This window comes from Pseudorasbora parva, chromosome 2 (assembly GCF_024679245.1).
Source record: "Pseudorasbora parva isolate DD20220531a chromosome 2, ASM2467924v1, whole genome shotgun sequence".
NCBI classification, from domain to species: Eukaryota; Metazoa; Chordata; class Actinopteri; order Cypriniformes; family Gobionidae; genus Pseudorasbora; species Pseudorasbora parva.
The window spans coordinates 44,614,758-44,642,544 of NC_090173.1; the positions used below are offsets into that span (position 1 = coordinate 44,614,758).

At 39.4% G+C, this 27,787-nt stretch overlaps 1 protein-coding gene across 1 annotated transcript in view; it reads right to left on the reverse strand.

The window, feature by feature from the left end:
• Positions 1 to 23,749, reverse strand: part of olfm2a (olfactomedin 2a) — a 110,537-nt gene extending 86,788 nt beyond the window's left edge. The window contains exon 1 of the mRNA XM_067421439.1: positions 23,244 to 23,749. Coding sequence (XP_067277540.1) covers positions 23,244 to 23,300 — 57 coding nt within the window. The 5' untranslated portion in view covers positions 23,301 to 23,749. The remainder of the gene's footprint in view (positions 1 to 23,243) is intronic.
• Positions 23,750 to 27,787: the final 4,038 nt, after the last annotated feature.

Below are 27,787 nucleotides of genomic sequence, written 5' to 3' on the forward strand. Positions count from 1 at the left end.
AAACAGAACATGGAGCCATCGAGAACCAATTCCTGGTTGCACTTAATTTTACAGCATGTGAACTTACACGTAGCTAAATTGTACTTGCCTAAAATAATATTGGTAATATAAAGTAACTACAGCTAGGGGTAATTAATTATTATAATAAGTGCATAGTATGTACATGGGGAACAGGACCGTTAAACAAAGTGCTAAATCACCATATCTTAAAGGCGATAAATCAATAAAAATATCATAATTAATTCAAATCTATTTTGATAGAATTTTATCATGAGACAGCTAGCAATTATGATTTGGACAAAATCTAAAAATAAAAGTAATGATTTCAAAAGTTTTACTTTGAGATAAAATGCAGTGTTTCACTAGTCATGTGATCTCAATCTGCTGCTCTTTTGAAGCAACCATGTAACTTAAACAGCTTTTATTAAGCTATGACTGTATTCGGATTATCAAGACTTATTGACTTGATTATCAAACAAAAAGTCACAAAAATGTCATGGTCCCCAGAATATTTTGTTTTATCTGAACATGAAATATATAAAAATTAAGAACAAACCCTCTGATTTTAAACAATTCATGCATTATATTTTTATCAACACAAATAGGAGTATTTAATTTTTTTAAAGCAACATTTTGAGCAAAAAGCTGAGAAAATCAACTTTTTTTCAAAAGCCCTATTTGGATTCTTGTTTCTATTCGTATTGTTTCTCACATAGAAGTCCATAAAAAATGTGCATGTCACCTCAGTGATAAAACTCCTGCATTCAGATGGTGATTTATTCACAAGTTTATTCACAAGGAGTGCGTTTTGCGATCCTGCGCACCTGGAAACGCTGCTCACGTTGTCAATAACATGATTGCATGCTGTATATAAAATGGAATATGCTTGAATAAATGCATATTTCCTTTAATAATAAATAATAATTAGATCTAAGATAGACGGACATTTGATTATTGTATTTGATCTCAAAATAAAGGATGTAATTTTATTTTACATGAAAATGAGCGGATATAAGTTAATACAGCCTCTTATTTACATGAGGTAAACAAAACATATATAATTGCTGCCGTAAAAATGGTCCATTTCAAACGTTTGTGTTTTTCTTCTTTTTATTTTTTGTGAGGTGATGAAATATATTGCTCTTGTAAATACTTAAAATCATTCATTTCAGTAATGATTTAAAGATTCTAATGATCTTTAAAATGCATCCAAATTCCAGCAAAGCGCGACTGTAAGTGGTCAAAAGGGATATAAACAGTGAATTTTGAAGTTATATATTTCTGAAAACTCAGAGATGTGGATTGAGACAGAAATTAAATCACCACACGACCTTGATGTTTGTAAAAAAAAATTACGCAGGTGGTGGGAGAAAAACACTGACATTCTGGATTCGGATGGCAATACAATTATCACAGACTAGCCCCTGTAAATGATGAAAATACCCTATGAACCAATTACCACAGAAACCATTACCATCCAAATAGGGCTTATGACTGCATCTGGATTGATATGCTGTTTAACGTTTAAATGGTATCAGTAGAAACCCTGGAGTATATTCAAATGATCATAATGTGTCATCGACAAAAGATTTGGCAAGAGGTTAAAGACTACAGCCAGCAGAGGGAGCTATTTCCGCATGTTTTGAACCCGCGCATGGGGGATGGAGATCACACTCACAGCTCAGCTCGCAGCTGCAGGCACTCATTTAAACAGAGCTATGCTGAGCAATGTAAGTCTTTTAACTTTTCAAATGAATTCCTATTAAAAAAGTTAAGCTTCTAAAAGGCATGAACTGAAAATGCGCCAGACTGAACATGCGCTGTGAATGTATGCCGCGAGCGCAGTCGCGATTACCTCAGCTCTCATCACGAGAGCTCATTCAGCTCATTCATCACAATGCATGTAATCTGACTCCTGCAGCGTATGTGCTGTGACACTCCCTCAGTTGCTAAATCACATTATATTGAACAGACACGTTCAGTTTTTAATAGTAGTGTCTGTTCTCTAACTGAACTGATTTTATGGAGATGAGCGCGGTGGGAAAGTGATCAGTGATTTAGTAGCGGTGGCTTTGAGAGTGGCTTCGTAGGGCAGCTAAGCATTCTGGGAATTGTTGTCTTTCATCCCCATGAGACAAAAATAAATTTTCTGTCTTTTCTCAGTCTAGAAAGCACCAAATTCAAAAATAGTTTCACATTTCTATTACATTAAAGGTCCCGTTCTTCGCGATTCCATCTTTCAAACTTTAGTTAGTGTGTAATGTTGCTGTTAGAGCATAAATAATACCTGTAAAATTATAAAGCTCAAATTTCAATGCCAAGCGAGATATTTTATTTAACAGAAGTTCCCTTTCAAAGCCTACAGCGAACGGCCGGTTTGGACTACAGCAGGAAGTGCAGGGATGTAATGACGTCATTAGAACCGTTTGTTGACTAACCCTCCGCCCACAAGAACACGCAAAATAGGGGGCGTGGTCTTGTTGCTCTCCCACGTGGAGAAGAGCGCACATTCAGCGCTTGCATCTCCCCGTTATGGTAAGAGACCTTTCCGGGCAAAGTGAGCTAAGCTGCTGTCCAATCACAACACGGGAAGAGCTGGCCCAATCAGAACTTGTTACGTGTTTCTGAAGGAGGGACTTCATAGAACAAGGAAATCATCAGGCCGTTTTTAGGACAGAGGAAACAGTGCTGTACAGATAAGTAACAGCTACTGTACACAAGTAAATTGTGTGAAAAATACTGTATTTTTTTTACACACAAAACATGAACTTATGTTATATTGCACACTGTAAACATAATTCGAACAAAGCTTGGAAAACATGCGAAGAATGGGACCTTTAATGACCCAGTTTAAATACAGATTCATCTTCCCAGCCCTGAAGTACCCCTTTAAACGCTCTCTAAATATCCGTCAATGGCAGGAAAGCATTGCATCACAAATGATGGATAATTCTGTCAATGCCAAGGGAAATAGTTCATTTTTATTTCAAATAAATGCCTCTGCGAGTTGATATGCGATAGGTAATTGGATGAGTTTGTAAAAAGGCGTCCTTGAACTTGGATAAGTCAAGTCAAAGCTAACATCACCCAACTTGCACTCCACAACACTGATCCTGTTATCAGCAGGATTTCTTCTGTAATTTTGTCTGGCTCAATCAGATAATAGTGGGTGGAGCTAGTGTAAATAGTCTCTGCCAACAAAAAGATGCTTGTTTAAAAAAAATTACTTGTACAGCCAGTTTGATCATACTTAATTTAAGGCAGTTAAGTAAAAAAAAAAAATGGAAAAGCTGATTAGGTGAAAATTTGTAGTGTGGACATGTCAAGCTTTTTTCCTGCTGCTTCTCACACGTGCTGGCATCAGCAGACTTGATTCTCAAACATATAATGTGTGTGCACATCATTTGCTCTACTTCAGTCCCAAGGGTAAGTATCAGAGTGAGCAGTGTGCTGCTGTGAGGAAACAGGAGAGGCTTGTTATCTTTGAGACTATCAAATGAGGACTGACAGTGCTTCTCTTTCTTGGTTTTTGAAAAAGACATTCCCTCAGTAAAGGGCCTGGCTCAGGTAGTCACTGTTGTGTAGCTTATTCCACTTCTGTGTCCGCTTTCAAGCACCGCCACTGAGAGACGGGAGGAAAGGGAGGAACATTTCCTCATCAATGCCCTGTCTAAGAGTTTGTCACAGCTCCGTCACCCGGAGTGGCCAGCGTATCGCTTTGGCTGTCTGTCTTACAGAAGAACAAACATGTAGATAAAAAGAGTCTCATCTCTATACCTCTGCCTCTATGGCATTTGCATCTCTTGCTTTCAAATCTCTCTCTCTCTCTGACATACAGGTTATCTTTCTGCAGGAGATGCTGCATTGTCACACCTGAGGGTGACGAGAGAAAACTACGCGGTGGAAAAATAACAAACAGGGACAGGTGGAGACAAAAAAAGAGAGAAACCAAGAAAGAAAAGACAGAGAATGGGTTGCTAGTATAAAGAAAATGAAAAATGAAATCTGTTTAAATCTCAGTTGTTTTTCTCACGCACACCAAAAGCCCTTTTCATGAGGCACAAGTGAAATGAATTCCTGTGTAAATCGTTTATAAATCCATTCTCACGCAAATTTTCCTACTGAACTGACACTTTCGTATGAAAGGTTTTGCGTATGATTTACATAAAATTACTGTATTTGTGTTTCATGAATAATCCCATTCTGATTAAATAGAAAGCATTTTTTGTCTCCATGCAAAAGGGCACCGGTAGTCTCACAATGTTCCATGTTTGCTCTGTCTTGTGTTTTTGGTTAAGTATCTGTGACCCAGTTTTCCCCAGTTTGTCTAATTATCTATATCATTCACCTGTGCCTCGTTTATCACCTTGTTATACTCACTTGCTTTTGTGTACTTAAGCCCTCAGTTCTCCCTCAATGTTTGTCGGTTCTCGTCTATGTTCCTACGTGTGTAAGAATTATCTGAGTTTCGTTATTAAAATTCCTGTCTCCTGTTCTTTGACGTTCATCCTCGTCTTTGGGAGCTTCTATCCTACACGTTCTGTGACACACGTGTCTCCTCTAGAGTTTCAGAAGAGTTCAACTAAAGCCCTATTCGGACGGTAATTGTTTCTCGTGGGGTCGTAAGGTATTTTTATCATTTACAGGGGCTAGTCTGTGTTTTTTTTGTTAACTTTTTTTTTTTATTGCCGTCGAAATCCAGAATGTCAGTGTTTTTCTCCCACCACCCGCATAATTGCTGTCCGAATCCACATCTGAGTTTTCAAGAAAATATTGCATCAAAATGAACTGTTTATATCCTTTTTGACCAATGCAGAGCACCGTATTGTTGCGCTTCGCTGTAATTTGGATGCATTTTAAAGATCTAGCCTACACTTGACTGAAATGCTGGAAAGTATAATCTTTCATCCCTGCTCAAAAGAGAAGAAAAACACAAACATTTGAAATGAGCTGTTATTATCGCAGCAATTAACGCTATTTACACAAAAAAAAGTTTAGCTGTTTGCTCAGTTTATTTAAATAAAATAAGCTGAAACAACACAAATCTTTAGTTTTTTACCTAATTGCCATTTTACTCAATTTTATTATGTTAAATGAACTAAAATTTGTAAAATGTTACGTTAACCTAAACCATTTGTGTTGGGACTACATGAATCATGTATGTTGCGCTGACTGAACTGGGCAGTGTATTTCTAGTTCCCAGCATGCTTTGCATAGGGATGGATCATGAGAGTAAATGTTGAAATTAAGTGCTGCATACTGTGTCTTTTTGTAAAGACCTGTTAATGTGTGATTGTTATATTTGACATTTAAAAGTTATTTTTAAGGTTACCATTATCATGATGTGTAAAGGCTGTGCTGTTCTCAATGATCTGAAACTGTTAATGCCAGTGACGAGAAGCTTTACTTGATCATTACTTGCATGTTACAATTAACAAGTGATTAAGTGTTGTTGACTAATAGTTTTTATAGAAATTAAGAAAATATATTCATGTGACAATTACTATAGACTAAATATGGTCATCAATTCTGCCCCTTTTTAGCCTACTTTAGTTGGAATGACATGATTTTTTTTGTAATTTTAACTAAATGATTTTAAGTTCATACAAAAAGATTGCAAAACATTATTTCAAGTCATTAGCATTATTGCATCATTGAATTCCATGGAAAAGCTGTCATTAATTTAATTATGTTCATTCAATAGTTTATTTTTTGAGTGTAGGTTAAGATTGCAGCATTGTATTAAATTATTTCAGCTCATTTCCACATTTGTTTTAAATAACATCTTCCTATTTTCAAACAGGAGATTTAAATAATGATTAATTTTCTATTAATTAAATTAATAGGATTTTATTCTTACTGTTCTGAGCATTTGACATTATTACAACAGACAATCCTTCGACTGACCACGTGAGCAGCCGTTCCCAGGTGCGGAGGATCACACAACTCGCTCCTCCACCGGGAGTAAATCACCATCCGAATGCATGAGTTTTATCACTGAGGTGGCATGCAAATGTATTTTAACGGATGTCCGCATGAGAAACGATTACCATCCAAATAGGGCTAAAGTCTCCAAACTGTGTTTAGGTTTGGAACTGACATTTCTTATAAAATTCTTTTGAGTAATGTACTATCCCCCCTCCCACCCCCACCCCCCATTGTAAGCAATACAAACATTTCCTTAGGACATAATTAGATGCAATTTCACTGGTAATAACTAATGCACACAACCGATAATTTGACACATAGCCTATCCAGTATTTTGTCATGTCTGTTTGCATTCACTTAAAGCTGCAATGTAATTTTCCCATCTGCTAGAGGGCGTCTATTCAAAACAAAGGCGTGCTTTGATGGCGCCAAGTTTGAGCTCAGAATCTTGGGACATGTGGTCTTTACCTCAGCTGATGGAAAATAGGACAGAAATCATGTTCATGAATGTGGTTATTATTAAGTATGAGTCATGAGTATGAGGTAACGCAGCTCTGTTTATCATATTAGATACATAAGTGTGTTTAAAATAATGTTATGACATTACTGTGCGTTTGCTCAGCGGCTGCTGTGACACTTGTTCACACTGCTAAGAGTAAAGCGTTTCTGACAAATAAAACCAAAAACCGAGGGGAACGCAGATATTACGCAATTGACTGGCGACGTCCCGGCTCCTTGGTTAAAATAGCAATTTTCTTACAATTTACAAATAGTTGGAAACATTTGGGGTATTGTAAGAACTCAACTGAACAATATATATATATATATAACCCAGGCCTAGTGGTTTTTGGATATTTTACTTCAAAAATACTACATAGTGCACCTTTAACATATGACCGCAGCTCAAATTATAGCGAATAGTATTTAAAAACGCAAAGGTCATGGGTTTGATTCTTAGTGCATGAATAAACTTTGTGTATACCTTCAATGCAATGTACATTGGATATAAGCATCTGCCAAATGCATAAATGTAAGCATAACCAAATGTGTTTACATTAACACCCTTCCTCCAACGCACTGCCAAATTGAATCGATGTGTCACAGAAGTCCACCGTTCAAAGGTTTGAGGTCAGTTTGCTTTTCCATATCCTCTTAGAAGGAAATAAATACTACTGTATATTAATAATAATCACAAGGACACATTACAGTAAACCATTTACCAATGTTATTCAAATGTTGTTATCATTGTAATAACACTTCACAATTTTACTGTATTATTGATCAAATAAATGTGGCCTGACTATGAGACTTAAAAAAATTCTTCAGAAAAAAAATCTTACTGAAAGAAAACATTTTGTTTTACACACAGGAATTACAGCAGCAGCAACAACAACAACAAAAAAACATTTTTAGACAAGATCTAATCTGTCATATTAAAATTGTGAAAACTTCTTAATCAGATGACCAGATATCAGCTAAGTATCCAATTAGACCAAATCTGAAGTGAAAATAATCAGATCTCATCTGTTTTTGCTCTTTACAAATAAAAGTGAAACTCACTGACAGTGTAAATGTGACCATTGCAGTTCAGAATTCATTCTTGAATAGCTTTGCACCCTTTCAGAGTTTCACATTTGCAATCAATAGGCTCTATATATAACATTTTCATTTATTGTGAACTGATGGCCACATTTATTTGTCGAAAGCAACATAAAGCAGACTGACACAAATGAGGCACCATAGAGGCTGTGAATTTAAAACATGGTGTCAATATATTTAGTAGTCAAGTCTTGTTGCTAAGAGTCTTGCGAGCAAATTATAGTGTGCATTGTTCTGTTACCAAATTGATAAGCAGATTGCTTTATTTTAAGACGAAACTGTTGCATAGATACCACTGCGATCGATCGTGAGATTGTGAATTCTTTCCACCACAATAAGCAGCCTTTCACATACGAATAAGTATGTATATGTATCACACCTCACATGTATGTGAAGCATGTAGTCAGGTGACGTGCACAGAGCCCATTCCCAGCATAAAGAGTTTAATATCACATGCAGAGGCTTGAGGCTCTGTGTGCAACTGCCATATTTATATTCCAATCTTCTACACCGAAAACCCACATCGCAGAGCTCATAAAAGATTCATTCAGCGGTGGAAAGCAAGGTCGCAATGGAAACCGGTCAGGAGGTAGTTACTACAACACACCTGCATCAGACAAAGCCAAAGCTGGCGTGCAATCACGTGGGCAGGCAACCCCACCCGTCCCGTTATTACGATAACCTCCTGCCCGGAGACTTTTGACTGGCCGCAGCTGACCTGGCCCCCGTGTCATCACGTTAGGGTGCGTTTGTGTACACGTTTTATTAGGTCACGACGTGCGGTGACAGTAGCGTGTGCGGCTGCGTACAGTATTAGTAGGGCAGAGCAGGGGAGGACGGGCCTCTTACGGGCTGCTCTCTCGGCTGTCGGAAAACTGTCACATTCGCTTAGAGTCAAGGCCACAGAGCCGAGGGAGCCCGGCAGACCTGATACCGCATGCCTGATATTCACGCCACCAAGCAGACAGAGCCGTAGCTCAACACAAAGGGAAGCAGAAAACGATGACACGCTGCTTGAACAGGATGCTCTGTTAATCTGCCGCTTGGGTGACGGAACAGATTCGGCAGAACTAAAAGAAGAATTTCATGTACCCGCTGTGCTAAACGTAATTTAATAATGTCAACCACGACCACGCTGCAGTGAAATTTCACACGGTCCCGTGGCTTTTTTTATTCCAGCCGTTAGAGGAAAGCGACAGATATTTGGGATCGGATTGAGTTGTATAACGCTTTAATGTTACAGCCTTCTGCTGCAAAGATGAGCCTTGGGGTCTCGCCTGGGGAACGACATGCAAACAGACCCTCTAAAGCTGTCATCTAAGGACGTGTGGTCTGGTGCTCCATTAGGCCGCAAGACAGTCAATCACACACATCTGCACTTTTTGAAATTCACAACGGCACCTAGAGGCATATAAAAGCTCAGCCAAGACACCTGGTGTGGTCAGCTTAGGCCACGGTTCCCCCGAGCCACGCTGAAGTGTGGTGTCACACCAGGACAAACATGCTTTCAGGTAGAAACATTACGGACATTTTTACTGTTTAGTTGTTTTGGTTTAGTCTGAACCAACGTCCGGAGGGAGACTATTCACAAATTTAGCCAAACACACTGCTGCAATGGTGCTACACCTGTAAAAGGAACATCAAGCAGATGTTCAAATGTTCATATAAACATCACTAACAGCTTGTGAGTGCCTTTTACATTTTAGGTTTTCCACTTTTTACTCCAAAATACACTATCACATATGAATGGAAACATTAACATCATGAGGGAAAAACTCAGTAATTAACAATAATTAGAAAATGAAAAATACCGAATCCATTAGTTAAACTGTTGCATAAAACAATGTTGTACACAGAATAGGATGTTTCAATCTGATTAACTGGCTTTGTTTTTTGTGTTGTTTTTTCAGATGCATGTGCTGGTGGACAAATAGTCTGTGTAGTCAGTTCCAAGTAAAAACTAAACACTAAATCTGCCAGAACTTGTAAAGTTCATAGCATTTCCTACGAATTCAATGCTGAATTCAATCTATTTTCATCTTCCTAGCTTTATCTCTCACCCATTTGCAAGGTTCGCTTCACACACACATTTGATTTGCCACAGGTTTTACGCAGGACGCCCTTCCTGACACAGCCCAGTATTAGTGCTGGAAAGCATTCACACTCACATTCAAGGCAATTTTGGAATATCCAGTCCACCTTACCTTCATGCCTTTGGTAGAAACCGAAGCAGCCGGATGAACCCCTTGCTAACAAAGGGAGAACCACACAAAAAGCACTCCTGTCTCAGCTGGTGCTCGAACCTGGGACCTTCCAGATGTGAGGCAAATAGATTACCCACTGTGCCACCGTGCTACCCAAATCTGCCTTGTGATGTTTGAAACCTTTTGTCTGAGCATTTTCTCTTCTTTTTTTTTTGTAGAAGAAGAACAGCATTGGACAAGTTGCAGAAACATGCTTAGAAAATGGTGAATTAAATGTTAAATTAATTTTTTTAAACAAAACTACAATTGTTTTAGATATACAGTAAGTTTCTAAAAAGATATGTAATAAAAGCAAACTAGAATACTTGTCAGTCAGATAGTTTGTGATAGTTTCATCTTGAACACTGGGCAGTTGGCCAGAAAAATTAAGTATTGTCTCTGCATAACCAAATTAAGATTTCTGTTATCAGTCTGCATTTTCACTTCTAACCCTACTTCTAAACCAAGCCAACAGTCATTTTGAAAACACCTGAGAAACAATAAGGTGTTTCTCTATCGGCGCCCTAGTAAGGCTGCATATTTCAGCTGCCACGTCATCAAGCGCCGCTGAAGACCGTCTCAAATTGAATCCTCCTCTTTTTGGATCCTTGAAAGGCAGTCTTAATTTTGCGCTCTTCAATCGGCTCATTTTGAAGGATCCATCAAGTGTATCCCTCGCGTCCTTCAGTCACAATACTTTGCACACATTTCAATTCACAAAAACAAAATGACGGAAAATGAGCATGTCTGAGTTCATTATGTTTTTTTACAAATATAATGTTTTTGGAGATGAAGCTATACATGTTATCTTATGGTTTGGTGTAAATTATACACTAGAATAAGATGGTCTAGTAAGTGTGCCATGTCACACATGTTCCAGTCTATATGGTCATAGGATGAAAATCTATTTTGGAAAATGGAAGATCACGCGCGTGCGCTTGACATGCGAGAACCAATGAAAGTTCATTCTCATGTTACGCAGCCTGTTTGTGCTTTCTCAGGAACGAATTAAAGGTGTCATAAACTGGCTATTTTATTATTTATACTGTTGTCTATAAGAAAATCAACTAATGACGTTTGTGTGGTTTTTACATTCAAAAACATCATAATGAATAAGTATTTGGCTATTTTCCTACACTTTTTTTGAGGTTCTCTCCTGAACGCTAGGTTTTGGTGGGCATGCCGCACTGGAGACTTGGAGGTAAACGCCCACGGCTAGGATTGGATAAGATTTGCATATTTAATGAGCTTTAGCTCCCCTGTCAGTTCAGTTCACAAGGGAGGGATTGTTTTGAAAGTGGCAACCGGAATGATTCTCTCGACCACAGGATATATGTGAACATGTAAACGTATTTATCGAACAAACACAATGATTTATTTCACATCATCCCGCGATTGGTTGGAATATTATTTTTGTATTACTTGGCCTGCCCGTTCCATGGATATAAGCGCAAACTGCACACACACACCTACACACACGTGTGTGCGTGTGCCCAGATCAAGAAAGGAATATTTCACATATTGAGATTCACCGGCCTGCCGATGGGCTTTCGTTTTGGTAGCCCGTCTGGAAAACGTATAGCCCCGGGACTACTATTGCATATAAAAAAGATGTTTTATTCACATAAGTGTGTTGCACCATTCCTGGATCCGGATCCAATATAGAAGGAACAACATTGTGTTTTAATCTCAAACTGTTTGCAAATTCAGCTCAACCTGAGACTTATTTACAAACGATTTTGCAATTAAATGAAGCAAACGTGTACAATGTCTATTAAAAATAAATGAAGTCTCACTGGTGTGTGATACTTCAAGTACATCTTCCTGTGACTTACATTATTGGCAGTGTGATTAATGCTGAGGAGGGACGCTTTCAATGCTAAAAGCCTCCGAAGGACTGGACTTGAAGGACACAGCCTCAATCTAAGCCTTCAGTTTGACAAGCACCCTATATGGATATATACATCCTTGGATTAAGCTGCAAAGTGAATTTGTAGGCCTAATTTCTAATGGGCTACTACCACTTTTTGAATGGGCATTTATAAAATAAATGAACTAATAAAAAAGATCTGTCATCTGGAATTAAGTAGCAACTTCCATTTTACAAAGCGTACAATGGTTTCAAAATTCACATTTAAAATATGACTGGTGTAATTTACTATGAACAAAAGTGCTATGAAATCCAAAAACGCTAAAACATTATGTAGTTTTACAGCTACAAGCTAGACAGCTCTGTGCCGACAGTCAAGGCCTGTGTGTTTGTGAAGACCCACAGAAGTGTCAACACATATTGTGAGCCTCCTCTTATGTGGATAAATAAATAAATATTGATAGCAGCAGGTATTCGCACCGCACAACTGTCATGCGAGGAACAACCTAGAATCTAATATCACACTTCTCTTGCTACTCTCTCCAGCAGACTACACAAAAACACCACAACGGGCACACAGCAGTATAACATCTGTGCTCACACCAGACACAAACACATGGACTAGTGCTCACGCATGCATGCATTCTGCGGTTGTGGCTAGAAGGGATAAAGCAACGGCCGGAAGCGAGGCGAAATCTCAGGATGAAATAACATTAAATTAAATTAGCTACTGTTTTATTAACGTCTACACCTGTCCCGACCCTAATACACTAACGCAAATACAGTAATTAAATGACGCAGTATTGATGTACGCATGCCCAGTAACCGTAGCTGTATCCCTTCTAGTCTTTAACGCATTCTGCCCACATCCGACCCCTCCGCTGTGCCACACACAATACAGGCTCATCAGTGGGTCCTAATCAGCCACCTCTCAAAGTGTAGGCTGTGCCATTCAATCGCCTCATCTGGCCCTGCATCCGCACACGCTCCCTGATTGTAATGCATTACAATTGAATGTTAATGGGAACACTTGAAGGTGGGCGAAGGGAGGAGGCTTATTCATTTCTCATTGCTTGTTAGTGCCGCTCTTGCGCTGCCTGTGACATTATTATGATGTCAACTATAGCATCATTATAAGCAGACGCCCCCGCATGTGTTCCATGTGAAACCATTAACATTATTTTCTCTGTCCACCTGCCATTGTGATTGTTGTGTGGTTCAGGTGTGCCCTCACATACATTATGCAAAAATAAGAAAGGCACACACTCATAGGATAATGGAAATTTGCATTAGTTAGTAGCTTTTTATATTTATATAGTGAAGTTGAATAAGGTGAGCATTTTCTCACATTACATTTCATTTTAGTTGTGTGTAGGGCTGGGTGATATGGTCAAAAATATTTGTACAATATTTTTTCCATATCATTTGAAATCGATGTTCAACACGATATTCATTTACCATTACCGTCATTTACAAAATAAATATTTGTTAGACCTTGAGAATGAATATAAACTTGTAAACTTGTTTGTTCACAATGAAACTTCATAGAGTAGCTACGTTTTCATTCATTTTCAATTTTTTCACTTTGGCTAAATCGGAACTCGCCCCCTGAACCCTCATTCACTATTCCGTACGTTATTCCACTAATACAGGTCATGTGTTCAGTTCACAGTTATTGTGGTGCATTGTGGGATAGAATGTGTACACTCAATAACATCCACTATAACAATCCACAATAACATCCACTGGCTCGAACCAGAGTTCGATTGCTCCCCCCTCTCCCTGCCCCCGCTGGACTGTGTTCATATTATATTATTTGGGTCCGAAGTGGGGTTGATTTGCATCAAAGCAGCAGCTGTTTACTCGGTTGCTCAGTAACGACAGCGAGCGTGAAGGTGGCAAAATAATAGCATTGCTCCTGTCACTTTCATATTTTTGTTTTTGAATCCGTTGGTTTATTACCAAAGCTTCAGTACGCAATGTCACTTGTGTTTATCTGCCACGAATGTGTTGCAAATGCTCTAAAGAACATGTCTGGCTATCACCAGACCAAGCTCAATTTAAAATTGAACATTGGTCTGGGGAGTCTTCTCTGTATTTTCTACTGCACAAGAGGCGTGATAAACTGGCATTATTTGAATGACTCTGTCCGCAATTGGATAGTCCTCCAACCAATCAGACCACAATCAGACCACAAGAGGCGTGATCAACAGGCAACGACCCATCGTTTCTCTATCCGTCATCATGTTTAACCCGCCACTAGGTGGAAAAGCCAGTCTGTGATTGGTTCCCTCAAAACTGTAACAGAAGCAGTAGAAATGAATGTACAGGTTACCAGACTGAGTCACAGGGCGAAATCAAATCGCTGGCAGATCTGGCTGAGTTAACCCAGTCTACTAAAGAACGCCAAAGACGAGCAGAAATGAGATTTACAGCTCTGTGCTTGCAGTATGTCAGTGACAATTGTCAAGGAAAATGAGTGAAACACACAAAACACATTTTTATCAAATCATACTTCATTAACAGCGGTTCACTTCCGCGATTTAGTATGATTGCGTTCACATCAGCAGCGAACCGTTCAAGATTTCACATGAAACGAACCCCAGACCACCTCTTTAAGCGGACGCTGTGCAGTTTGTGGGTGCGCACCCGAGTTCGGGTTCACATCATCCAAACAATCCGAACTCTGACGTCAATCAAACCCGGGTGCGCACCAGAAGTGCTAAAATGTGAAAGCACCCTTTGCACGAGTTCTACTGGCGGAACTCATGTATATGGTGTAAATTAAACACACTAAGCCCTTGATCTCTTGGAATTTATTATGGAACTGATTTATTATTTAAACCCCTTTTTCACTTTTGAATTTGTTTTATGCAACATTCTATATGCATATAAGTTGTTGAGGAAATATTTACATCCTATAGGTATATGAGCTGTTGGAGAAAAATGTAATTACATTTAAAAATATCAATATAATAAAGTTAATAAATTACACATATACATATATACATATACATATATACATATATGTATGTATGTCTGTATTGTAAACACAAGGTTACTACAAGTAATTCTCAAAATAATTAATATATCATACACTATAGTTAAGTGCAATCGGCCGTGTGCCGTGGTGTGACGGACTTAATTAAACTGAAACAATTACGAATACGAAAAAGTAAATGAATTCATCATCACATTATTTATAAAACAATTCTAGTTCAGTAAACTACAGAGAAGCTAACACTGGTTATTAGGAATTATTATATATTATATTATATTACATTATAATTATAATATATATTATATCCTTGCTGTGCCCCTGTTAGTATAGCGTATTGACAGGCCGCTAATAGTCTCGTTGGGAAAAAAGCAAGCAATATCCAGCACATTCTGTGTTGTTTCATTTCGTGGGCTGTTTTGCATTCACTGGAAAAAAGAAAGAATGAAAAACCTTCCAGGGACAGCTCACTGTACATTATCACACCCTCAGAAAAAGAGAATATCTGGTCAACCTTTGATAAAGAACAATGGGCAAATGTATTAAGGATTTCATCTTTCTGAGAAACACCCTGGGATATTTAATGACCATAGAGTGTCGTGGCAGGTTAACATCTCATACAAAGGACAGTGCCTTTTATACTATAGTGTCCCCATCATTATTTGGGGGCATTAAGGCTCAGGTACAGTATACTTCATTTTCCGCTCCATCTTGCACACAATTGAGCGTGCAAGCCTTTCAAAGTATTTTACCGGGAGCGTAGATAGGCGCGTTTGCCATGTGCATGCTATCTAGTTGTCCCTTTCTTTTCAAGCTTTTCAAATCGCTCACAAATGCTCCGTTGTCCGTGCAGGTGAATAAAATGTCTGCATGTGAAAAGAGTGCACGGACATTAGCATGCCGTACTGATGATGAGAATTACATCACACAGATAGTCTGCAAGCTGAACAAAGCTGCAAGGGAAGTATAATTTAGGATTAAAACAGACCACCAGCAAGTCTTCCACCAGAAATCTTAGCTTGCTCCAAGAGGTCTCGCATCCAGGTAGACACCAGACTCAACCATACTTAGCTTCAGTGGGAAACCATGCAGGAACTTGAGAGTGACAGCCTCTGGTGTTAGTGAAATGGAGAGTAGCTGGCCGCTCTTGTTCGTGCTCAGAGTTCTGGTGGAGAGATTTATGCCGCTGGTCCGGGGCCTTTTCATTTATCTAATTCCCCGTTTGGAAGTCAACCGATGGTTGGCAGAGCACATCCTGTCCGACCATGTCCTTGATCTCAAAGGCGACTGAAGCTTTGTGCACGTCACTGCCCCCTTTTGACCGTCGTCCAAGAGCACCGTCACCGCTACTGATATTTATTGGACTCTCAACAGCCAAAATCCACTGTGAGGCCATTTTCATTGCCAAGCTAACTTTAGAAAGGAGGCGTAATAGGTTCACGCACATTATCTCACATCTGATCAAACGGGTGTATAATAGGCCTTTTAGCTGGTGGGCAAGACGAACTGACTTGGACTGCACCATTCATAAGTCAGAGAATGGGCTTTAACAGCAAAGCTTTCCTTAGCCTGAATGTGCACCGAAGGCAGTGATAGTCTCCGGGCAGCTGCTCGTATCCAGGCCGCTCTGGTCCACTGCCATGCAAACACTTCATCCTGACCATATCTGGCTGGATCATGCTGCCACCAGTTGCTTATTTGAATAGATCCTTCTTGGACACTATTTCACAAGCCCACAATATAGGCCAAGATAGAAATGTTTTTACCAGCTGTAAATTACAATGCTGCCCCCCAATAGTCAAGACGGGTGGGGGGGGGGGGGACTCCAAGTCACGCAACCCGTGAGGACAGAACGTTCGAGTGTGGAAGCTGAAGTATAGGCCGCTTACCACGCCTGTCCGATCACTTGCATTTTTTTCCTGATAACAGTGGAAACGGCTTAAAATACTCCATAATTTATGGTCAGAGTAATATATCATTCAAACCTTTAAAAGATCTAGTTATTTTGTGTAAACTCACAATAACAACAAAATATTGTCTTTATTGAACTGGGGAGTATTCCAAAAAAAAAAGCTGGTTATGTGACATACCTGGGTATGTTTAAGGGTAAGGGTATGTAAGCGGATAACCTCAACTTTCGGTTCCAAAAACCGAGGTATATGAATATAACCAAATTTGTTAAATAGTAACAGTTATATAATGTACACTACTATATATTCATTCTAAAATCACTATTATAACAAGGTAATGATTAAATGTTAATTTTATTAAAATATATGTATTATTTTCGTCACCTTACACATGGATCTGCATTCAATTAATTAGCATCAAACAAACAATATATTTTTTAAAGATTAATTATTAAACAAAAAGATTGAAATAATTATTGCACAACCACCAAATAGGTGGCTCATTATGTAAATGAAGTAATGAATGAATGAATGAATGAATGAATGAATGAATGAATGAATGAATGAATGAATGAATGAATGAATGAATGAATGAATGAATGAATGAGGCATTTATATAGTGCTTTCATATGTACTACTTAACACCCGAATCGCTTTACACTCATGACAGGGGTCTCTCCTCAGCCACCACCAGAGAGCCAATTCAGTGGATGGGGATTATTAGGAGGCCATGATTGGTAAGGGCCAATGGAGGGAATTTGGCCAGGACATCAGGGTTACACCCCTACTCTTTACAGGCAATGCCATGGGATTTTTAATGACCACAGAGATTCAGGACCTAGTTTTAACATCTCCTCCAAAGGATGGAAATCACCATCAAATAAAAGAAGAGGAAATAGAACGCCACGCTTTTTCTTAGCATCTGTGACTGGTTAATCACTGATTTGATGCTCTGTTGAGAATGTCTTTTGTGTTAACCCGGGAACATTCTCTGAGTTGGCTGAACTTACTCACGGATATGTTTTTGGAACCAGCGTACCTTGAGTAAGCAAGGTTTAAGTTAACCTTGCTTTCTGGAGCGTGTCACAAATATTAAACAAAACTGAGCATAGGCTATTTGCCTTACAGACATATATAGAAAGCAAATACTCTCTGCTTATGTAATCCGTATGATAGGTGCATTTCCCTAAAGATGCGACCACTATACTACAGAGATGAGAGTCAGCATCAACTTTATCTTTTTTTTTTTTTTGTGGTAAGCATTATTTGTGCACTTGACTACTCAGCCCAAATAAATTAAAGACACCTATTCAGGGGAAGCTTCACTTGACGCCACTTGACTAATAACTTATAAGAAGGGCAGAAATTCCATCTGGCTGCAGTTTAACTGACATTATTCATTTTATTTCATATTTCCCTCTTAATAAAATTTCAGGATTGTGGCACTTATTTTCTACTGTGCTTATTATTAAGTGACTGCATTTGAATGACTGAGTAACAAACAGCAGGTCTAAAGCATATATTATTTCACTTCACTCCAGCTGGGCAGCTTCCCACTGGAGGCACGTCTCTGTTTTTCAAAGGCCTGTGCATTTAAACATTTTTATTAAAGAATTGCAGCCATTTGCTTTTGATGCATGTCTCTGATGTATTTACGAAACAAAGGGAAAAACGATAAACTTATGAAAGGTTCGCCACACAGTCACAACCAATTAGCACCTCTTCTTAGCAGAGGGTTCAATATAATAGGGCTAAATAGTGAGTACCCCCCCCCCGATCCCCACCCCCACCCCCACACACAAAACTGTGGGCACCAAGCCTCCTATAAACAATGCCCACCACTAATTTTGCCACCCTTGATAAATAAGAGTAAAGGCGGCTGTGAAAGAAATCTTCATTGATTATCCTTTTGATCTTTCACTAAAAAGTGAAATAAATAAAAATTCTAACCTCTCATTGAAGTAAAACAATTGAAAGTGTGTGTGTGTGCTGGGGGGGGGGGGGGGGGTCATTATAAAATAAATGTTTTTCTCCTATGCATGCTGACCTCAATTATTGGCACCCCTAAAAATTCTTGTGAGTAACATATCAAGTATATTCCAGGGCTCTACATAGCGCCCATTGTGGGCGCATTTACGCCTGAAAATTACTGCGTGCCGTGCGACTGTGAAAAAACATTTAAGCGCACCGGTGGTGTGAGTGACCCGATCGATTCTCACGAATGGATGTGTAATACAATCGGAATAAAAACTACAACTCCTAAAGTGCATTAACACTGAGAAACTGATAGGCTACATGTCCTACTGCAATCAACTGCTTTTCATGCCTTCAGTCAGCAGAATAAGTGCAAACGTGTGCGACGGACGGACTACACTTCAAACAACGACTGTTTACGAGGTGAAACGAGAGTGTGACGACGCAGCCATGTGCACTAATCAGACGCTGCGCGCTGATGATTTACAGCCAAATCAAAATTAACGGGAAATACCACATTTGGATTATCATAAACAAGCTCAGAAATTAACGGATGCTTGGGGGCAAAAGAAGTTTCAATCAACTAAAGATATTACAAATCTGCCTGGAAGAGGACGTGTTTTTATATCATCCTAATGCACAGCGAGGAAGAGAGTTTGAATGCCCAAAGACTCTCCAAAGATCACAGATGGATAATTACAGAGATTAGTTGAGTTTTGGGGTTAGAAGGCCTAAAAAAAATGATCAAACAGCACCTACATCACAACTACTACTACATCAAGTCATTTGGGAAGGCTTCAAGAAAAAACCTCCTCGCTCATCCAAAAACAAAGCGCATTCAGTTGTCAGACATGACTGGAACTTCAAAAGGGACCTGGTTCTGTGGTCAGATGAAACTAAATAGAGAGCTTTTTGGCAGCAAACCCACCAGATGGGTTTGGTGCAAACAGGAATAAAAATGCTCACGGTTAAAAATACAGCTGGAGCTTTAATGTTTTGGGCCTATTTTTTTATGCAGGACATCTTGTTGAGATACATGGTATCATGGATTCTAGCAAATACAAGACAAGATATTATCAACAAATAATACATTTTAAAAAATCAAAACCTGACCGCTAGAAAATCACATAATGGGCCTTGGTAGGATATTCCAACAGGACAACGATCCAAAACAAACACCAAATTCAACACAAAAATGTGTCACGGAGCACAAAATGAAGCTTCCGACCATCCCAGTCCTCTGACATGAACGCTAGAAAATGAGTGCGAACTGAAGAGAAGAAGCACCGACATGTATTTGAAGAGATTCTGTATGAAGGAATGATCTGAGATCTTGTCAGGTGTTCTCCAAACTCCTCAGGCATTATAGAAGAAGTCTCAGAGCTGTTATCTTGGCAAAAGGATGTTGGAACAATTGGGTGCCAATAATTGCGGCAAACGTGAACTACCGAAAAACATTTCATAATTTGTACATTTTTTAATGAAAGATCAAAATGATAATAACCAATGCAGAATTATTATTTTTATTTTTAATTTTTTGCAGCTGTCTTTGCTCATATTTATCAAGGTTGCCAGTATTAGTGGAGGGTACAAAAATCAAAAATGATAATTTCATTGATGGATGGCTTCAAATGGAAGCACTCTGCCTTCCAGGAGCTATCCGATGCTCTCCTGACAGCTCTGTGATGCCATTAAAGTAAGGAATGATCAGACACATCCACTGGGCCCCTTGAGCTGCATATCTGAGCTAGCGTGTTTGCCTCTAAAGCACTGCTAATTACATTTGATGAAGATGTTGATTGCGAACAGATTTGTGGCTAATGTCTGTCATTGTGTGGCTGCGGTATCGACATTCGTTGCTGTCATCGTATACAGTATGTGATTTACACTTAAAAAATGTTTTTTAAAATAAACAAATTAAAAGTTCCTTTAAGTCGCACACTTTCTTCTGTGTGTTAAGTCACACACTTTCTTCTGCGCTAATTATAGCAGTCAATAGATGTCCAATCCTAACTGAGAGTATCCACTCATAAGAGTCAAAACTAATTAAGAAGATGATACCCTAATAAACATACTTGTTGCTACAGACAGAAAGTTTACCACACAGTGACTATAAATAATACAATGCGTTATACGTACTTGGGTAAAAAAGTCCTTTACATCCAACGCAGCACTAAAGGTGCACAGATTCATCTTAATGATTATTAAATGAATCATCGTCGAGAGCTGAGAACAAAACAAGCTTTTAATTCGTTAAAATGCTATTGTTACCAATCTGCATTCTGCTTTAAACTTTACATTTTCCCAGAGCCTAATTAACCCGTTACATCCAATCTTATGGCCTGAATAGAATGTCATCCTCTGCTTATTTAAGGACACAACGCATAGGCATATGGGCATTTGCACAGATGCACAGGCGTACACACATGTGCTAAGTGAATGGAAGCAATGCAATCCCATCATAAAAAAAGAAATTGCCAAGGTCAAGTAAGCGTCCATCTGTATCACTGGATGTCATGGCCCCTGGGCATTAGAAGTACTTAACAAACATGTCATGAACAAACAGGTGCATCTGTCTCATTAATACATGTTGCATATTTCATGGTTTGCATACATCTCTTCATTGTGTTAATTTGAAGATTTAAATGTCTGGGAATGGGGGGGTTGGGAGTATGATGGGAGTCCATGTATGCGGAGGTTTCTTTGCATCTCAGTGAAGTATTCCAGGCAGGATGGAGACACACCAGAAGCATTCATCAATGTTTTATGTCTACATTGCTACATCAGGGAGATGGGTGTTGCGATTTTTTCTCTTCTCCATTTAATATTTAATGCAAACACTTACAACAAATTGTCCCCTAGGGCCAATTATAAGAAGTTTGTGGTGAAGAAACGGAAATATACATTCCTATGGATGCCTACAGGACTCTCATATCTTTTACTGATGCGTTCTCATTTACATATCCTAATGTAAGTCTAGAACAGCAGCACTGGCAAATTTGCAAACTGTGCACACATCTTGTACCGTATCATTTCCTCTAATATTAAAATCATTTGCAGGCTGCTTAACATACTGTTTTATAGAGCACACAGGTTACATCTAATCAAATGCATCATCTCCAGTCTCTAATTACGCCACATAGCTGGAAGTCACGTGCTCTTGGATTTTATTCAAATTCATTTTTACTTACATTTTTTATATGCAATAATAAAATAGTTCTTAAATGATTTTAATGATGTATAAAATAGAAAAAAATAAAAACATTACAGAGCTGTTTTTTTTTTTTTTTTTGCCTTAACCTTTAAAAATTTTCTCATATGCATTCTTCAGTTTAGTATCTTCTAAAATCCAGAACATTATAATGTGTACATTATAGTTAAGTACAAAGAGTGCTGGTTTTGACTGGCTGGAACATGGTCCATAAACGTATTATAATAGTCCAATTTACTTTTAATTATTATTACCTTACAAACCCATCACAACATCTTCATTTAGTTTGAAACAATCCAATGCAAAACGGTAACCATACAGGAAACATGTAAGGCCTAACGCAAAGTACCAAATAAGGCTATAACGAAAAAGACTATAACAGACAGTGTGTGTGTGTGTGTGTGTGTGTGTGTGTGTGTGTGTGTGTGTGTGTGTGTGTGTGTGTGTGTGTGTGTGTGTGTGTGTGTGTGTCACAATTGTGGCAAACTGCAGCAGACGTACTTGACATTTTTACTGTACAAACGCTCCGTCTGTTCAGTCAGATGACACCCGTTCTGTCATTTGCATGATTTCAAAGCAGATTATAACAAAATATTCCTTTTTCACATCATTTTTTAGTTTTACACATACAGCAATCTAAAGTATCTCTGGTTGCCCCTAAAGAGTGGTGGTCATGTACTTATTTTATGTCACATCTCATTTCCAATTGGTTAAATTAATGGTGTTACAACTCATCCTGTTTCCAGCACTCCCCAGTCTCCACTAAAACTGTGCTTTATTGCAGAATATAAAGCCTCAAATTAAATATTGACTAACTGCACTGCTAGTTAAACCAGCTTTTAATAAAGTTGCCTCATCAAGTTGCTAATCACAAACGCCATTTGGCTAATAATGCGGTCCATGATCCTGACCAATGTGGCCGTAGTAGTTTCAAATTTCTTGAATTAGAAGAATTTAAATTGGCGATGTATAATAATAGCTGTAGTGTAAAGGACAACGATTAAAATAAGAGTAGTTTATGAAAAACTCAATTACCGTGTGAATATGTATGAATATTTCCGGGTCAGGTAACGTGCTGTCCTTCACTTCAATTCGTATCTGTCACTTCAGTTCTCGTCACGCGCGGCGCGAGGAAATCTTACACTCGAAGGGAACAAACAAAAAAACGGCTCTTACAAGTGCTTCTGTAACAATAAGAACTGCGCTTCAACAAACACAAGTCTGGTTGTGAAACGTACAAGGGTTGAGGACAGTGATTCATTGCGCAACTTTTCGGTCCTCAAGCTGTCCTCCTCTTAATCGACTTCCAAGATTCTTAGAAAATCTTCCCTGCGTGCTGAGACGATTCAACAGTGATTCAGCCATTAACCTCCAATGAGCTAATTAGTGCTCAGCACTTGTTTGGAAACTGATAATCAAAGAAGCCACTGTGCATCTCGTATGCGTATTTACAGCACGGGCTGTGAAGACGAACGCGAGCGGGATTTCGCATGCAACGGAGGCGTCTTACCTCGCAGCGTATAGAGAATAACATCAGCAGCAGGAACATGGCACTGAAGAGATGCATTCCTCTCGAAATGACAGCGTTCCGACCACCACCGGCACTTGGACACTTTCGTTTTCAGAGCTCGCCCGCTCTCCTCACGGTCCGCGCAGGATTCTGTCAACGTTCTGTCGAGCGCGCGCGACGATCCACATCACAGGCGGCACGCGCTGGGGTTTATTCCGCTCACGGAGGCAGATTACCCCCACTGTGCCACGGCAGAACGAACCGCCTTGTGTTTTATGATTAGTGCCCTGTCTTTTGCTTGTGACCGCCACCAAGAGGTCAGCGTTGTAAACGGGCACGGGAAAATGAAGTATAGCAGTTCCCCTCTCAGCAGGCTTTTTGAAGTGGGATCGACTGACCGAGCTCCAGTTGCAGAGGTTGGAAGGTGACTAATGTGTTTGCGATGCTCCGACGCTAGGAGCAGCACACTTTGACGCTTTGGGAGCGGATTCAAAGAAATGCCCTGGTGAAGATGCAGCCCAGTCGCTCCAGTGTGTGTGTGTGTGTGTGTGTGTGTGAGAGAGAGAGAGAGAGAGAGAGAGAGAGAGAGAGAGAGAGAGAGAGAGAGAGAGAGAGAGAGAGAGAGAGAGAGAGAGAGAGAGAGAGAGAGAGAGAGAGAGATTTGCACTTGTGCTCAGTCTGTTGCACAAACAATGGATTTTTGGGATGGGGATAAATGACACGCATGTCCCCAGGAGATCTGTGACATTATGATATGGGCGGTTGATGATTGGATTAGACTTTGAGCAGCGTATTAGTGGCTCTTTGCATGTGAAAGAGAGTTGCTGACAGTTACCAGCGTCTCTAAGTAAGGGATAATGCAGGTAGCAGACGGTCATTATTGCTAAATAAACCCGACAGTGTCTTGACTTGTATCACACTGGACTCAGGAGTTTATTTTGTGATAATGACCAGCTTACTGCACATTATCCCACTTATTACACGGCTACTTAACAACTAAATAAATAAATAGACATACAATTTTAATTTGAAGCAAAATTGTTTTGTTTAGTTGTAGAGACCATGAAGAGACTGCTAAAATATTTAGGAGACGTGGGTTCCTTGGATGAGTATTCAGTACAGCGTAATTGCCATGGGCAATAGCATATTTCAGAAATATAAATTATTTTCTTATCAATTTTATGTAAAGCACATTGAATTGTTTATAAAATGTGCTATACAGCAAATTTGATATTATTATTATTATTATTATTATTATTATTATTATTATTATTATTATTATTATTACAGACTAAAACACTGGGCATCAACAGATTCATTTCCAAATAATTATTCAGCAATGATTCATTAAACCTAAAAAGATTAAAAACAAAAATGACTGTACATTATAACTTTATAATGTTACAAAAGATTTCTTTTTCAAATCAATAACATTTATTATTATTATTTTTAATCTTTCTATTGAATTGAGAACCTCAGAATTGGTTTCCTGTAATGCTGTAGTACTCAAGGCTCGTTTTTGGTCGTCGCTCCTAAACGGTGGCTCTACATCATACACTGAGAAAGATTCAAAGATGGTTGTTGTCATAGTCTTGCAACTAAAGATATCCTGCGATAATTTTCTCACAGTGTCAGAAATTTAACTGATTGTTCTCGAAGTGTGTTTGCTGCTACAACCTGAACAACATACATGTTGTACCCAAGTTTATTAGATTCATATACAGTGTGATTTGTAATGATTTTCAAAATAGCACAATCTGTAGCAGGCATAAGAGGATTTGACCTCAAGAATGGTCACAACTGTGGGGATATCAGTATATTGCCAATGCCTTGTCGGATTTATTTGTTAAATTCAGTCATGTGATTGGATGTAAAACTTGCTAGTTCAAATGCAATCAGTAACATATTTCTAATTTGATTAATTTTGTTACTGCAGTGCCAGGTCAGACATCAAAGATGTAACCAAAATGACTTGTATATCTTACTTTTATATTAAACTATTTTGCAAAACAATTTGGGATGTCCTTTACATGGATATGATTCTTAATCTGTAGGGTTTAATACGGAGTTGTCCTATCCTTTGCAGCTGTAACAGCTTCAACTTTTCTGGGAAAGCTTTCCACAAGGTTTAGGAGTGTGTGTTTTGGGAATTTGTGTCATTTGTGGGGCGCATTTGTGAGGTCAGGCATTGATGTTGGACAAGAAGGCCTGGCTTGCAGTCTCTGCTTGAATTCACCCCGAAGGTGTTCTGTCCGGTTGAGGTCAGGACAGTCAGTCAAGTTCCTTCACAACAAACTCGCTCATCCAGATCTTTATGGACCATATTTATGGCCATTCCCAAACTATTCCCACAAATGTAACTAAGGGGCCATGCCCAACCCCTGAAAAACAGCCCCACATCATAATCCACCACCACCAAATTTTACACCTGGCACAATGCAGTCAGACAAGTACTGTTCTCCTGGCCACTGCCAAAGCCAGACTCGTCCTTCAGATTGCGAGACAGAGAACATTTACATTTACATTTACATTTAATCATTTAGCAGACGCTTTTATCCAAAGCGACTTACAAAAAAGGGGAGAGTAATAGAAGCAACGGAACAGACAAGGCCAAAAACCTGTAAGAGCTGTAAGAAATCTCAATTAATTAGCACAATACACAACAATTTTTTTTTTTTTTTTTTTTTTTAAAGACAGACATCTACAACAAAAACTCACGTCCGCAAAGTGCCGAACACTGGATTTTGATAGCTATGATAACAACCCATTAGGACTAAGGCTGTTGCCCCAGCTGTTGTCGTTAATGCAGATTCAGTGGCCCAATGGGTTGGTTTTGTATTCTAGCTAAACGCGCAGCAATAGCCATCTACAACAAAAACTCACGTACGCAATATACAGAACACTGGATTCTGATAGTTATGATAACTATGTAACATACCCGCCTGAAGACACAAATCCGGATGAGAGACGTAGATATGATCCAGGAGTGTGCGCTTTTGGTCGTTGCTGTGGTGATCAGTAAGTGCTATTCTGTATTGGTCAAGTGCAAATGGAAAAGATGTGTCTTAAGATGTTTTTTAAGAATGGCTACAGACTCGGCAGCACGAATTGAGATCGGCAGGTCATTCCACCAGGTGGGAACGGTCCAGGAAAATGTCCGTGAGAGCGATTTCATGCCTCTTTGTGATGGAACCACGAGGCGCCGCTCGCTCGCAGAACGCAAGCTTCTGGAGGGTGTGTAAGTCTGAGCAAGTGAATTTAGGTATATTGGTGCAGAGCCAGAGGTTGTTTTGTAGGCGATAACTAGTGCCTTGAATTTGATGCGAGCAGCCATTGGCAACCAGTGCAGTTTGATGAAGAGAGGCGTAACATGCGCTCTCTTCGGCTCATTAAAGACCACTCTCGCCGCTGCATTCTGGATCAGCTGCAAGGGTTTGATAGTGCATGCTGGAAGCCCAGCCAGAAGAGCATTACAATAATCCAGTCTGGAGAGAACAAGAGCTTGAACCAGGAGTTGTGCAGCCTGTTCTGATAGGAAGGGTCTAATCTTTCTAATGTTGTATAAAGCAAATCTGCAGGACCGGGCTGTTGCAGTAATGTGGTCAGTGAAGTTTAACTGGTCATCAATCACAACTCCAAGGTTTCTTGCTGTCCTTGATGGAGTTATGGTCGATGAACCAAGCTGAATGGAGAAATTTTGATGAAGTGCTGGGTTGGTTGAGAAAACAAGTAATTCTGTCTTTGCAAGATTAAGTTTAAGATGATGCTCTTTCATCCAGTCAGAAATGTCTGTCAGACAGGCAGCGATACGAACACTGACTGTAGGATCATCTGGTTGAAATGAGAAGTAGAGTTGAGTGTCATCAGCATAGCAGTGATAGGAGAAGCCGTGTTTCTGAATGACAGAACCTAATGATGACATGTAGATGGAGAAGAGAAGTGGTCCAAGGACTGAGCCCTGTGGAACCCCAGTAGCTAGATGATGTGACTTAGACACTTCACCTCTCCATGACACCCTGTAGGACCTACCAGAGAGGTAAGACCTGAACCACTGGAGAGCAGATCCTGAGATCCCCGTCCTCTTAAGTGTTGACAGGAGGATCTGGTGGTTAACTGTGTCAAAAGCAGCAGACAGATCCAGCAGAATGAGCACTGAGGATTTGGAAGCTGCTTTTGCCAGTCTCAGTGCCTCAGTTACTCAGAGCAAGGCAGTCTCGGTAGAGTGGCCGCTTTTGAAGCCGGATTGGTTGTTGTCTAGGAGGTTGTCCCGTTCAAGAAACATAGAGAGTTGATTGAACACAACTCGCTCAAGGGTCTTTGCAATGAAAGGCAGAAGGGATACCGGTCGGTAGTTTTCTAAGAGAAGTGTGATTGGTCACTCCAGAGAACACGTCTCCACTGCTCTAGTCCAGTGGCGGCAAGCTTTACACCACTGCATCAAACACTTTATTTGCAGTTGGTGATGTAAGGCTTGGATGCAGCTGCTCGGCTATGAAAACCCATTCCAATAAGCTCTCTTCTACTACTGTTCTTGAGCTTATCTG